Source organism: Leuresthes tenuis, unplaced genomic scaffold (genome assembly GCF_036924035.1).
Source record: "Leuresthes tenuis unplaced genomic scaffold, fLeuTen1.0.hap1 SCAF_4, whole genome shotgun sequence".
NCBI lineage: Eukaryota > Metazoa > Chordata > Actinopteri > Atheriniformes > Atherinopsidae > Leuresthes > Leuresthes tenuis.
Window position 1 is genome coordinate 4,206,464 of NW_027325358.1, and position 13,522 is coordinate 4,219,985.

Consider the following 13,522-nt stretch of genomic DNA (forward strand, 5'->3'; position numbering starts at 1 on the left):
AACCAGTCTGAAGGAATATTTTAGTTCCCTAAAAGGGGATAAAACCACCATCTACATTTGGTCAAAATGAAGCGAAAAATGAAAAGAACATGCAAGTATTAAAGCGAAATCACCCACCAGAGGAATGTAAATGTTTCCAACAGAAAGCACTGCTCCTGAAGTCATTTTTAACTGGTTAAAAAACCAGATTCTACACATTAACATCTGGCTTTTAGATAAAAAGAGTAGCGACCTTGTTTTCTCAATCAATCGGAGCTGACTGGACCTTTTGGGGAGGTTGACCTTAAAGAGACAGAGGCTGAAATTAGAAGCTGACCAGAACCACTCAAACAATGTGACCTTGCATAAGAGAAGACGTGTTTTCAACGTTAGAGCATGTGAACTTCTTTAATCGAGCCGAAAGTGAAATAAACACAGGAGAATGCAGCCAAATCCTTTCGCTCTTTGGCTCAACTCTACAGTTCTGGGATGCGATGAGCTTCCAGTTTGGGTTCATGAAGCAGACACCCTCCCCACCTTCAAGATGAGGCCTAAAACCCTAAAACAGCCCATAGTTAAATCGGTTTATAAGCTTTATATACTTTGATCAAATTGATTGTGATCGTATTACAATGAATTTGATTATAATGTGCTTGAACTGGAAGTGCCTTGAGAAGACATTTGTTGTGATTTTTGCGCTTCATAAATAAAACTGAATTTAATTAAATTGCAGAACGAAAGCAAATACTTCAAAATGAGTCAGAAGCACAAAGTTGTAACGAACTAATCTCCTCGAGTGTTGCTGTGTAACTGACCATGATACAGACTCACTGGGATCACCTGTTCAGCATGTAGTCTCAAATTTATGGTGGGCATTTAGTGGATAACCGGAGATTGTCATGAAATGATGAGAATAATGAGAATCCATCCAAATGCTGCTGTCATACTGCCAGAGAAAAGCAGAAAATCTGAACCAGATGGTTTTGCTTAAGTGATTCCCCACCAGTCCGTGGGAGGATGATGCACATCAGAGTGATAAGAAATCACCATTACCCACCTTGTCTCATATAGTTATTCATTAAATAAGCATGAAGCAGCTGCCTTTTTTACCTGTTTATGTCAGTGCTGACTGTCAACAACAGTCACATGGACTTTCCCCCCTTCCTGTCCCGCAGTTGGCAGCCACACACCCCAGCAGTGAACAGCTTTAAACCTGCTTGGTGTTTACCAGAAGCTTTGAGTCTCTTCCCTCCCCTCAGCTGAAGGGATGTCACCGCTATCTTTAAGAGGTCAGCATCTGGGCATGAGGTGGTGACACGGACGCAGGGGTTACTGGCTGTCACGGCTGGAGATGTGAGCTGTCTTAGAGGCTTGTGACCTATTAGTGGGAGGGCTCTGGGCAGGGTGGCTACTCATCTTCCACAATTCGCCACTGGATCTGTGAGGTGTCATGACCAAAAATAGCTTGAAGTAGAGTATAAGAGAACCGTCGGGAGGCAGGGCTTTCAGGGAGCAGATCCACCGTTGATACAAGCAAGACAGCCACGCTGAGACGAACTGACCGATCCTTGAAGGAAGTCTGACTCAAAGAGCTGCTGGATTTGAACATCTACAACTAGACTACAAGATGAAGTACTACGAATGTCCCGTGTCCCAGACCAGGGGAGTCAAAGTCTACACCCAGAGCTGCGACGTCCCGGTCACCTGCAGGAGCGCAGCGTCTCTGAAGCCCATCCGGAGCGTCCACTTCCCCAATGACATCGTTTTCCAGGACTACGTGCGCCACGGCGAGCTGGAGAGGATCGGACGTTTCATCCGAGCCCAAAGAGTCACCCTCGACACCATCTACCACTCTGGTGAGGAACAGCAGCACTCCCGCAGCCTCGGTCGTGCAGTCTGAAATCTTACTTTAGTAAGATCTTACTCAGTTTCTTACCGCCTCTCTCAACCTCTCTGTGCAGGCATGGCAGCCATCCACGAGGCCGTCCTGTCTGGGAACCTGGAGTGTGTAAAGCTGCTGTTGCACTATGGAGCAGACATCCACCAGCGAGATGAAGAGGGGTGGACCCCCCTGCATATGGCCTGCAGTGACGGCTTTCCTCACATTGCACGGTGAGCATCCACTTTGGGTTCAGTTTAAAGTGCGTAAAGTTGCATGTTCCCACCTTAACGCTTCCACCTGAGGTTACCAAATGTTTCCTGCTGGTTACAGCGGAACTAAAATGCTACAAAGTAAAGCAGCAGATGTGCCCCGTTTATGATGTAAGCTCATTCCAGCTGACTGTGGCTCCTTCAGCACAGACATCAGAGAAGCGGAATGATCTGCTGCATTCTTGCACCTCATTACCCCCCCGTCACTGGAGCATAGCAGCAAGTGTCCTCGAACTAAGCGGCGGTGTATTGTGTTTCCTTCAGATACCTCCTGTCGCTGGGAGCCGACCCCGAGCTGGAGAACGACTGCGGGGAGAAGCCGGCTGACCTCATCGAGCCGGAGAACCAGGAGCTGCTGGTGCTCTTCGGGCTGGCAGTCAATGACTGAACACACCCGGCTTCTGGAGCTTCACACTCGTCTGAAAGCTGCTGAAGTCGTCTGACTGCGCTGCAGTCCTGGGCACGCATCGGTCCCAGATCCTGAATTTGTGAGCTGCCACAGCTCTGGAGGTGCAGGACTGGATGTGAGGCGCACGGAAGGCTGCAGAGCCCTCTGAGCGCAGTGAATGTTTGCTGGTTGGAGCTTCCCTGTGTTCTCCAGCAGCACTTATCTGCTGGACCCTGTCAAAAGGATCAGAGCTTTTTATAATGCATATATTTTTTTATTTGACAGGATATCTGAGTGATGAGAAATTAAACTGTTGTTGCTCAGCTTATTTGTACCTCTGGCAGCGCTTCGGTTTACTCCCTGACCACTTTGACTTGTTCATATATGACTTTTTTTACTGCTTTAAATAAAGGAAATAAAGATCTCTTATTCGCTTCATTTGAACATTTAAACTGCTCCTTTAAGCCCTGCACACAGAGAAAAGGTGATAGAATAACCAGCTTAAAGAGACAAATCATCCTGACACCTGCTCAACAGGTGGAAGTTTGGCTTAAAATGTTCTCTTTGCAACAGTTACTCAATAATATTACAAAACTTAAAGGTTCTCCAACTGAATGAGATGTTTTGTAGCAAAGATTGTGAAGAACCTGAGAAAAGTAACAAGGAAGATTAAATCTAACATCAAAATTGACTGAAATGTGTATGAAATGGCTCCTCAGCAGCAGAGGAAGCCATTTTAAATCAGAATCATGTGTCAGAAAACATGTTGAAGCTTTTAATCTGACATCAACCACCGCCTGACTCCTCAGGGTTGGTGCTGGAATCATCGTGTTTTCTAAACTCATTCAACAGAATGAAAGTCAGAATCCATGTGCTGAGCACTGACCCAAACCACGAAAAGGAGCAGCATGAAGAACACGTGACTCATTTCCATTTAATCACAATTTAAATCAACAGAACAAACTGAAAAATGTGCATCTCACAGGTACAAAACTCTGCTATTTACAGCCGATGTGAGAGCTGAGCAGCAGCTTCACTCTTTGAACTTCCACTCCTGGCGGCACATGGGGCACTGCTGCTGGACCTGCTGCGAGTTCAGCCACTTCAGGATGCAGTGCATGTGGAAGCAGTGGGAGCACTGGCCCCAGACCAGCGGGCAGTCGTCTCCGGGAACTTTACCTGCAATGCAAGATCACAAATTACAGTTTCAGTTTACTGAAATAACTGTGAAAGATCTCTTCCAACAACCACGCAACCATTATGGCATCAGATGTGTTGATGATGGTGCAGTTAAAGCTATTTATTCTGTGTAATTACCCGTTTTTACACTTTGCTAAGAGAAGTGCACTTAAATTTGTATCAATCATCTCTATTTTATTAATAAATAACCGGTTGGCTTTAACTCTGTACAAACTCACTCTAAATGACATGTTTTAACTAATTTTTCTGAATATCCAGAACATTCAACTTTAAGTCTTAATACTAAACAGACCAGCAAAGAGCTCCCACTGAGGCTGGTTTAGTCGACCAACAGCTGCCATAATTATTATTAAGAGCTGTGGTCATGTAAAAAAGAAAGTTACCTGCTTCTCAATTTCAAGGCTTTACAAAAAAAATTAAAAAACAAGTAAATTCATCCTCAGATGAACAATATCTTGACACATAACACTTTGTCATTATCTTAGCAGAACTTTGCAGAAAAACTAAGTGAACCCCCTGATTCAGCAGCTTGTAGAAGCAGCTTCAGCAGCAGTGAGCTGCAGTAATGGTTTCCTGTGTGATGTTATCAGTCTCTCTCATGCATTTCAGTCAGGCTGAGGTCTGGACTCTGACTGGACCATTGCAACACCTTGATTCTTTTCTTTTTCACACATTCTGCTGTAGATCTGCTGCTGTGTTTGGGATCATTGTCCTGTTGATGAGCCAGTTTCAGCCCAGCTTTAGCTGTGGGACAGATGGCCTCACATTTGACTCTAGAATACTTTGGTATCCAGAGGAGTTCATGGTGGACTCAATGACTGCAAGGTGCCCAGGTCCTGTGGCTGCAGAACCAGCCCAGATCATCAGCCCTCCACCACCGTGCTTGACAGCTGGTATGAGGTGTTTGTGCTGATATGCTGTGTTTGGTTTCCTCCAAACGTGCTGCTGTGCATTAGGACCAAACATCTCCACTTTGCTCTGGTCTGTCCAAAGGACATTGTTCCAGAAGTCTTGAGCTTTGTTCAGATGCAGCTTTGCAAACCTAAGCTGTGCTGCCATGTTCTTTTTAGAGAGAAGAGGCTTTCTCCTGCAGCCCTTCCAAACAAGCCATCCTTGTTCAGTCTTTTTCTAACTGTGCTGTCATGACCTTTAACCTTTAACATGCTAACTGAGGCCTGTAGAGTCTGAGATCTACTGACCTTCTTACTTCTTATGGAAGCAGTGATGACGTCTGAAAGAAACTGAAATTTTCCTGGAATGAGGACATAGGCTTTTTATTTGATTACTGTTTCCTTGGTTTGTATTGTTGTGTGCATCAAGTGTCGTTGTTGGTACCTCTATTTAAATATTGTTCAAGAGAGCAGCAGGGACGATAAACACGTGAATGTGAACCAAAAGCCCAAACAGCCCAGCTTCGTTACTCACACTCAGGACAGCAGCCGTTAAACGACATCCTGCAAATCCCGCAGCTTTCATCGTTTGCAACCCACAACCAGGAGGCCACTCCGTTCCACTGCTTGATCTTCACCTTCATCTTCGGGGTCTGACAGGAGCAGAAAACATTCACCAAAACGCCTCTCGAACCTCAGCAGTTAGCATGGAAGCTAATGTTGAGCTGATGCAGGATGTTCACCAGAGTTCAAGTAATAACAAAAAAGGCGTTTGACGTCTCCTTCAGATATCCAACACCTTAAAAGGTAAACAATCTATCTGCAAAGAAAGCAATTCATTTTAGGGCTAGTTTAACAGATTAACAACACCCCGCCAATGAGTATCAGACCAGGTAACAATTTTCTTCTTCTTGTGCTCAATTCGAGCAGGTTCATTGGTCAGATAGGAAACACTGCCCCCTAAAGTCACGGGGTTTAAAAATGGTGAAGCCGTTCGAAAAAAAGCCTAAAACCTTGAAAGATAAAATAAAACAATATTTAAAAAACAACAAAATATCTTACTAACCCTAATATATTCTAAAGTCGCTCAGCGGTATGTGAAAAACAGCTAAACCTGTAGATTTAATCATGATATCGTTCAGCCTCCGTCCAGGAGGTGGCGGTAGCTGGGATTACCTCTTCCTGACGGGGTCAGGTAGGAAGCCAAATCACCCGGGTACAGACACGGCTTGGCTTCAGATGCACGTTAACTGCCGCGGACAGTTTGCCTTTGGAAGTACAAGGATCGTGTGTCACACTTTGAGCGTTTTAAGTAGTTTAATTACATTGCAGGTGTCCCTCAACTTTAAGAAAGTGGGCCGTCCAGCGGAAAAGGTAATTTAATGTCAGGGTGACCATCGCTCTGTGTCGTTTAGCACATAAGTAGCACTTTAGCTGATCTAAATGAGCACTGCGTAATGTGTGGTCACACAATTACATCGTCAGTGAATGGAAATGATCTCCCGTCGATGATATTTAATGATAGTTTTTTATTTTTAGTTCTTATTAAAGCTAACCAGACGGACAGTGCTAGCGACTTTGCAGTTGGCCTGCTAGCAAACTGCAGCTAACATCAGCTACGTCAAAGGAGACGAAAGCTATCACCTACTTCTTTGTTAAAAGTCTGTTCAAAACGTCTACAGTCGGTTATTTTACCGCCAAGAAGAGGTTGCTAATAACTGTTAGTGTTTCGGGATTATGTGAACACTTAAAACTCGTTTTAAGACTCAATTAGAGACTCTTGTTATACATACAGGTCACCAATACTGTTGTGTTTTACTCCATATTTGTAAAAAGTGCTTTTAGTACGTCTTTGCTTTTATCATGAATCATTTACTGACTTCTTTCTGTAATCATCTCATAAAAATCCTCTTTCATCTCTGTTCAGTGAACTTTGGTTAAGTCGGAACTCATTTCTAAGGCCAACAAAACAAAACTTCTGTTCCCATTTCAGGGATCTAATATGTTCATATCTATAATACAAATTCCCAAAGAATCCTGATGAATGGCTAACATTCAGAGTCTAATCTTGTTTTTAGTATTTCCATAAAGAGATTTAATTAGGCCACTTTAATTAGGCCTCTTTGCAGTACTTTACACATCCTGGATAGGTCGGTCCTAACAAAGTATCTGGACAAATAGCTTAAATGTTGCACTATGTCCCTTCTTCATATCCCTCTTCTGCCTTATGGTAAAGCCAGTAAAGTTCCTATATAATCCAAGTAAGGCAGCCACATTTCCGGTGCCATAAGGTGGAATTGAGGAGGATTCATACATTTCCTGGTAACACGTGTGGAAATTAGTTGATTTTTAGAAAAGTTTCCCACTAAGAAAAGTCCTGGGTTTAAAGGAAAGAAGACCTGAAGGCATTCATGTTTGTACTAATCCAGGTAAAGTGAATGAAAGAGCCCAGCTCAGGAATGCATCTAAAACACATTTCCCACAGAGCAGGTTTAGATTTATCTGATATCTGTGCAGTGAGGTGTAATTGATGGAGGAAATTCTAATGAACTGATCTGTGTTGCACATCAACAGTTTGAGATAAACTATGTTTTACATAAATCTGACTGGACCTGTTCCTCAAGTGTTATGTTGAAATCTGATTTATGGCTCTCTGGATCTTTGGAAATCTTACTTTGGGCATTTCCTTACTAAATTTATTGTTCCAGCTTCAGCTGGTTCAGGTTAGCTCACTTCAGAGTGAATCATAACTGACTATAACAGAAAAAAGTCTCACAAGATGAGTCCCATGTCCTCTTTCTTTGTGTAAAACACAAAGTGCAACAGTTACAGTAACCGTTCTCCCCAAGTTGGTTCCCTTTAAAGTTATTAGTTCATCTAGTCTCCGAGGATTTTTTGACCAATTTTCCAACCAAAACTCCTATTTTAACCACATTTTAAAATGAAAAACCTGTTTGATTATTGAACTATAATTTTGTTTATATGTGAATTCTATTTCAAAGAGAAACACCCCAATAAAAAAAGCCAGATTCTGCAAAATAGGCAGTGAGCAAACTCTTATTCACCTCCATGTGTTTTATGCTGGGCTCAGACGCCCGGCTTCGTCCTCCCTTGGACTCAAACATCGACATGTTGCCACTCATGAAGCTGTTTTCGATCTTACCTGCAAACCTAAGTCCTGGAACGTTCTCTAACGGTCGTGACTGCAACTTATTTTCATCATAACTGCTTTGCAGCATCCAAAGTAAGCACAGAAAAACAGAGACAGGTGCTGCCTTGCTGTAACACCGACGGCTTCTAATCATGTTCGCTCGATGCGTCGCTTCATGTTTTTCCTCCAAAGACTTTGAAGAAAGTGCTTCATTGAAGCTAACATCGCAGTGCTTCTTCTTCCCCTCTGAATAGTATCAGCAGCACATCACCTTACGTACAAATTCAGCCCAAATGAGGCGGGCCACAGCGCCCGTCACTAAATGAGCTCATTCAGACGGATTAGGAAGACCTGAGCCTGTGAGCCGTCCCTGCTTTCGGGTGGCGTGCATTTTATTGTAACCGTTACTGATCCGAGCCGCCGCCTTTCTCGTTCTGGACATTCTTCAAATTTTAAATCTTATTTCTTTGTTTGAAAAATGTTTTAAAAAAAAAAACAGGATTGATTCAATCAATTCTCTTAAGTGTGTCTATAAGTCAAGTCTGAAGGCAGATTTCACACCTCGTTCTCTTCTCTTTCAGCCGCTGCGAGAGGATGTACTCGAAGCGATCCGAGCAGAGCCACCGGCGGCAGTACAGCGACAGAAGTTCACGGCAGTGGGATGACTATGCCAACAGAAGGGAAGAAAGGCACGAGTCCCACAGAGATAATCAGCGGGATTCCTATCATAAATACAGAGGAGATGGACACGGTAGCACAGAGAGGACGAGCAGAGGCAGAGAGTACAGCGACTCTCCTAAGCAGTACGGTAAAGATGTGTTGAGCAGAGACTGGAGCCAGAAGAGTCCAGCGAGGAGGCAGATGTCCTCCCCTGTTTGGGATGATAAAAGGAAAAGGTTTGCAGAGGAGGATGACAGCGATTATAGATACAGACAAGATGAGTCTCAGGAGAAAACATACAGGCTGTCACCAGACGCTTATTCACATGATCCAAAAAGCAGAGAGTTTAAATACACACCATCACAAGAAGAAGATTTCAGATACAGGAAAAGCTCTCCAGAGTCCAGGCAGAGACCTCAGCGGAAAGAGTTTGCATACGGGAAACGACACGATGAGGCGGGCTTTTCTGGTTCCTACAAAGATGGAGACGAGCGGAAGCAGAGCCAGGATTGTTCCCAGGAGAGGACGCGATCACCGTACCACTCTCCAAAGGTTGGTCGCCCTCTCATTTCCCCTCCAAATAAAGTGTGAACATAGATAAGAACTGGGTACCACAGCAGGGATTCTTAATCATGACTTTTATCATGTTTGAACCGGAGATATTTCTCCTTCCGTCAGTTTAATGTTTTATCTATTTTTTTGCCGCTTTGTGTTGTTTCCGTCTCAACACTTGAGACGTTCCAGCATCGCTGAAGCCAGGTGATGAAGACTTTCAGGTGTTGTTTTCACTGTTCTTTCTGGAAGCAGCTCTTGAAGCGTGCAGCCGTTCGGGGTGAGATTCTCCATCTGGGACCGGTCAGCACTGCAGGAGCTCCTCGACCTTTGTAATGTGTGCAGAATGTGGTTTTATGGACGTCCCTGGAAAAGATGTGGCCTTGAAGGCAGCATATGTTGCTGTAAAATCTCAGTGAGCTTTTCTGCATTAATGCTGCCGTCACAGAAGTGGAAATGAGCTTTGCCCCCTGATCCAACCCCATACCATCACAGAGCCTGGCTGCAGGGACTGGTTGCTGACAGCAGGCTGGATGCTGCTTTTGCTCTTTGCTCCATTTCTTCCAACAAAGATCTGGAATACTGATGGGTCTGACCACAGCACACGTTTCCAGCGTGTGACGGTCCATCCCAGACGCCTCCGAGCCCAGAGAAGTGGACGAGGTTAACATCAGGCTTCTTTTCTGCACAGTAAAGCTTGGGAATGGAACTCTGTATTGTAGTGCTTGACAAAGGTTTCCACAGTAATCCCTTGTCCATGTGCTTCTATCAGCTGGTGATGAATGACGGTTCTTGATGCAGCGTCTGAGGGGTCAGAGGTCACGGGGGTTTCCTTAGGCTTGCTTCCTCATCCTTTACACTGAAACTATACCAGATTCCTTTAATTCTTTCATGATATTCTGCTCTGCAGAGGGAGAAATATTAGATTACTTTACTGTCATGTTAGTCAGGAAATTACTCCGAATTTGATCCATCCCGGTGAACACACACACATGCACATGCACATGCGCAGGGTCACACACTCATGGAGACAGATACCATATATTTTATCTTATCCACTGGAGCGGTGGGCAGCCAATCACAGCGCACGGACGAGACTGCCACCGACCTGCTGGTTATTGGACGACCCGCTCTAACCACTGAGCCGCGGCCGCCCAACGGATACAAATCCCCTCCAGGAACTGTGTTTTTAAACACATTTATGGACAAACTGGAGATCCTCTGAACTTCTTTGCTCCTAAAAGACTTTTCATGGAAGCTGCTTTTAGACCAAAGCACTTATCGCCTCCTTATCAGCCCTAATTTGCTCCTGTCATAACCTTCTTTATCAAGTATTTAAAATATATCTATAATCATCAAATCTGACTTAACTTGCTGACCAAACTGTCTGTAGTTATGTGTAACTTTGCTTGTTTTTAGCCTTTTCCCTTCATGGGACAGAAGCTATTTCATGACTAATGAAATATTTCCGCTTGTCCACAGATTTATGAGCAGACGAGAGAGTGGACAGACAGCCCGACCACATCTGTATATCATGATGATTTTCATCAACACAGAACAAGGTTTCCGGTGAATGGATCCAGTGGGCAGGTGAGAGGCTGAAAGTGTTGTTATTTTTATTTATTTTGAGTTGTTAAACGCTGTAAAAGCAGCTAACTGATGAGTGAGATGGAACAAGTTGTCCCAGTTATAGGATAGAAGACATGGAGGACACTTCGAGGCTGTGGGGAAACCTCTTCTTTAATCTTTAATGGCTTTAAACTCCGTTTTAGACGCTGATGCAAACAAAGAGTGCGCCGTTGATCTGTTTCCCGTCTGTGTTTCCCATCAGGCTTTTGAGAGAGACGCCATCACACAGAGTGCCGCAACCCCTGAGAAGACCTCATCCAAAGGCTTCCAGCGTTTTCTGGATGTTCTCAACAAGGGAGTGAATGTCGACGTGCTCACAAAGATAGTAACTCAGACCGCTCCGCAACTCAACCATCGGCAGGCGTCTCCGAGTTTTTATGAGAACGCCGCAGCTCGTCCGTGGTCGCCTGGTTGTTCTGAGAGGCAAACGGACCGGCAGCACGACAGCTGCTGGGGCGAGACGGAGGACTCCCACAGACTGGTTCCTCTCCAGTGTCCCAACAGGTCCGTGAGTCCCAGCAGGCGCCCTGCGTTTGATGAAAACTATCCTCAAAGGGGCGATGGCGGGGAAAGCTCGTTCGACAGCGGGCCCAAGTCTCCTGTGGTGGAAAAGATCCCTCGGACTCCTGAAGATGAGCAGCAGCACAAGCAGATGCAGGATGTTTTGCAGGCCATTGGCGTGGATCTGGGCTTCGAGGAGCTCGGCCAAATGTCTCATCGAATTCGGGAGCGTCTGTATGGGAAGAGCGAGGGCGACTGTGGCCGCAAAGCAAGCGGCGAGCGACGCACCCGGCAAGCGTTTTACACCCGGCATCGGAGTCGGTCGTCATCGTCCAGCAGATCCAGTTTCAGCCCACTGGCCCGCGACTGCTACACGAAAAAAGACTCCTGCAGTGCTCAGAGGGACGTGCCGGAGGGGCCTCGAACGCAGCCGGCGGCGGAATATGGAAACCGGATGAGCGGCCGCTCCTTTCAGGACAGCGAGGAATGTAAACCTCACCCTCAGGAAAGCACTGACGCACTAAAAGCATTTTCCCAGCACTCCACGTACGCTGTAACGCAGCCGCCTCCTTCTCCCGTGATGCCGACCTACTCTTCTGCCAACCGCTCGCCGCTGCCGTACCCAGCGCTGTCTCTGGCCCCGCCTCCCATCTTCCCCCGGATTGGACCGGGCCTTTTCTTGCCTCGCTTGCCTCCCCTCCTCCCCTTCCCACCTGTCCAACCCCCAAACATGTTCCCCCCCGTGCTCGCTCAGGCGAGGCACTTATTCCCGCCTCACCTCAGCGGCCCACGTCCGTACCCACAGCTCTTTAACCTGCCCGGTGGAAACGCCGCTCAAGCTCTGAACAAAAACCAGAAAACAAAAACGCAGCCGAGGCCCCGCTGCCTGCAGGCCATTAAAAAAGTGTGAGTGTTGCGCCGTGCTGGTCTGGGCCCAACATCTGGATCAAGTTGGGGCTTCAGGGAGTCTCACAGAGACGCCCCCATAAAAAGAGGCTCCTCCCACTCGCCGAGGCTCCTCCCACTTTCTGAGGATCCTCCTCCTACACATGCAACCATAGCGCATATAACACAAACTTTGCAGTTTCCCTCTTTTAATGAACGTTTCTCATCAACTTTATTATTTATACTTTGTTTAAACACTATGATTTGATATGATTTTTACAGGAACTGTAATATATTTCTGAAGGTTCTTTTCCAGGAGCGCCGTAGCCGCGGAGCGTGATCCACCAGGTTCACATCTCTTCTGTTTCCGTGTACGTGCAGAAAACTGTAAGATATTAAACAGTGATTCGCAGAGCTGTGTAATTACATGTTGTCTTTGTGTTTATACGGCTGTGTTCGGGACGCTCTGCTCGGTACAGAAGAGCAGAACTCCTGAGGAAGGGTTTGGACCCTCGTATGAACGCTTTCTTTGGTAAGTGGATCTGGGTCGTCCTCTCTGTTCGTGGCTAAAGTGAGCCGTTGCTTCACGTTCGAGCTAACGATTCATAACCTTTCAGATTAGTTTCTCCTGGTATCAGAATGGAAAAGTGTTGAGTCCCATAAGCAGGGAAAATAATCCCCCATGTAAGCTGTTTAATTTCAGCTCCTTTCCTCTGGAAAACTAGTCCAGTTATCTAATGATTAACTCGTGTTTTTCATTCCCTCGTCTCCACCCAAAGCTGCACAGATAGGATCTAAGTCATTAATATAATCTGCCATCGCTTCAAATTTAGGTGAACAGACTCGAGTCGAAGCAGAAAACATTTATATGTTCATTAAAGATGAATTATAGCTCATTATCATGTTGATTTACAGTTTAACTCCAACAGCAGAGGTACAGCTGAAGAAAATCTGCTTTAAACACGACGAACATTCTTTCATAGATCAGTTTAATCACAGTATAATCAGCCTTTTTCATGATGAATATCACTTATTTCTGAGTTAAATGTAAGAGAATAAATGAGCAATAATTAGTACATATAAAGCTTTAGATTTAGGTTTGTTGTCTAATGTAATCATGATTTAGTTTCTGTTTTTAGTTCTGATCAGTCACAACTTAAAGAAAAGGAGCTTCTTACGCTCGATTAGTTCATCAGAAACTTTTAATTTAAGTTTCTTTTTTGACTCCAATAAAGCAGAAACAAACGTTTGTTTAGGTTTTATCCAAAGAAAAGTACATTTATGTGGGGGGAAAATGAAAAGATTTAACGTATAATTCAGATTAAGATCATTAATGTAAAGAATAAATAGTTTTTATACACAATCACTGATACAGAATCATTCATTTACTCAGTTTTCTACTTTCCAAAGAGCTTTTTAACCAATAATAAAGTAAACCTACTGAAAGCTTTAAGCTAAATATCGATGTTAATCGTTCTCTCGGGTGTCAGCTTCACTGTAAGTGTGTCTTTAATGATTTATTAATAAATGTGTGTG

The 13,522-nt window shown here is 44.7% G+C and overlaps 3 protein-coding genes and 1 non-coding gene across 4 annotated transcripts; 3 read left to right on the plus strand and 1 right to left on the minus strand.

Moving 5' to 3' along the window:
• The first annotated feature begins 1,224 nt into the window (after positions 1–1,224).
• ppp1r27b (protein phosphatase 1, regulatory subunit 27b) lies at positions 1,225–2,875 on the plus strand. The gene is made up of 3 exons (XM_072383733.1): positions 1,225–1,835; positions 1,941–2,091; positions 2,395–2,875. The coding sequence occupies exons 1-3, from the start codon at positions 1,607–1,609 to the stop codon at positions 2,516–2,518; spliced, it is 504 nt and encodes a 167-aa protein (XP_072239834.1). The 5' UTR covers positions 1,225–1,606; the 3' UTR covers positions 2,519–2,875.
• A 561-nt stretch (positions 2,876–3,436) lies between these two features.
• On the minus strand, positions 3,437–5,508 carry anapc11 (APC11 anaphase promoting complex subunit 11 homolog (yeast)). Its single transcript, XM_072383734.1, has 2 exons — positions 5,144–5,508; positions 3,437–3,697 (listed from the first exon to the last, which is right to left on the minus strand). Exons 1-2 carry the CDS (start codon positions 5,250–5,252, stop codon positions 3,552–3,554), a joined length of 255 nt encoding a protein of 84 aa, XP_072239835.1. The 5' UTR covers positions 5,253–5,508; the 3' UTR covers positions 3,437–3,551.
• A 295-nt stretch (positions 5,509–5,803) lies between these two features.
• Positions 5,804–12,402, plus strand: LOC140305346 (uncharacterized). The gene is made up of 4 exons (XM_072384179.1): positions 5,804–5,982; positions 8,341–8,971; positions 10,454–10,561; positions 10,803–12,402. Exons 2-4 carry the CDS (start codon positions 8,354–8,356, stop codon positions 12,009–12,011), a joined length of 1,935 nt encoding a protein of 644 aa, XP_072240280.1. The 5' UTR covers positions 5,804–5,982; positions 8,341–8,353; the 3' UTR covers positions 12,012–12,402.
• Positions 12,403–12,961: 559 nt separating this feature from the next.
• Positions 12,962–13,030, plus strand: LOC140306452 (small nucleolar RNA snoR122). The gene has a single exon (XR_011915758.1). It is a non-coding gene; the product is annotated as a small nucleolar RNA snoR122 (small nucleolar RNA).
• Positions 13,031–13,522: the final 492 nt, after the last annotated feature.

Coding starts and splice junctions, on each gene's coding strand:
- LOC140305346 (XM_072384179.1), top strand. CDS start 8,354: ATGTACTCGAAGCGATCCGAGCAGAGCCACCGGCGGCAGTACAGCGAC. Junction 8,972..10,453: donor CACCGTACCACTCTCCAAAG/GTTGGTCGCCCT, acceptor GCTTGTCCACAG/ATTTATGAGCAGACGAGAGA. Junction 10,562..10,802: donor TGAATGGATCCAGTGGGCAG/GTGAGAGGCTGA, acceptor GTTTCCCATCAG/GCTTTTGAGAGAGACGCCAT.
- anapc11 (XM_072383734.1), bottom strand. CDS start 5,252: ATGAAGGTGAAGATCAAGCAGTGGAACGGAGTGGCCTCCTGGTTGTGG. Junction 3,698..5,143: donor TAACGGCTGCTGTCCTGAGT/GTGAGTAACGAA, acceptor CTTGCATTGCAG/GTAAAGTTCCCGGAGACGAC.
- ppp1r27b (XM_072383733.1), top strand. CDS start 1,607: ATGAAGTACTACGAATGTCCCGTGTCCCAGACCAGGGGAGTCAAAGTC. Junction 1,836..1,940: donor CGACACCATCTACCACTCTG/GTGAGGAACAGC, acceptor CTCTCTGTGCAG/GCATGGCAGCCATCCACGAG. Junction 2,092..2,394: donor GGCTTTCCTCACATTGCACG/GTGAGCATCCAC, acceptor TGTTTCCTTCAG/ATACCTCCTGTCGCTGGGAG.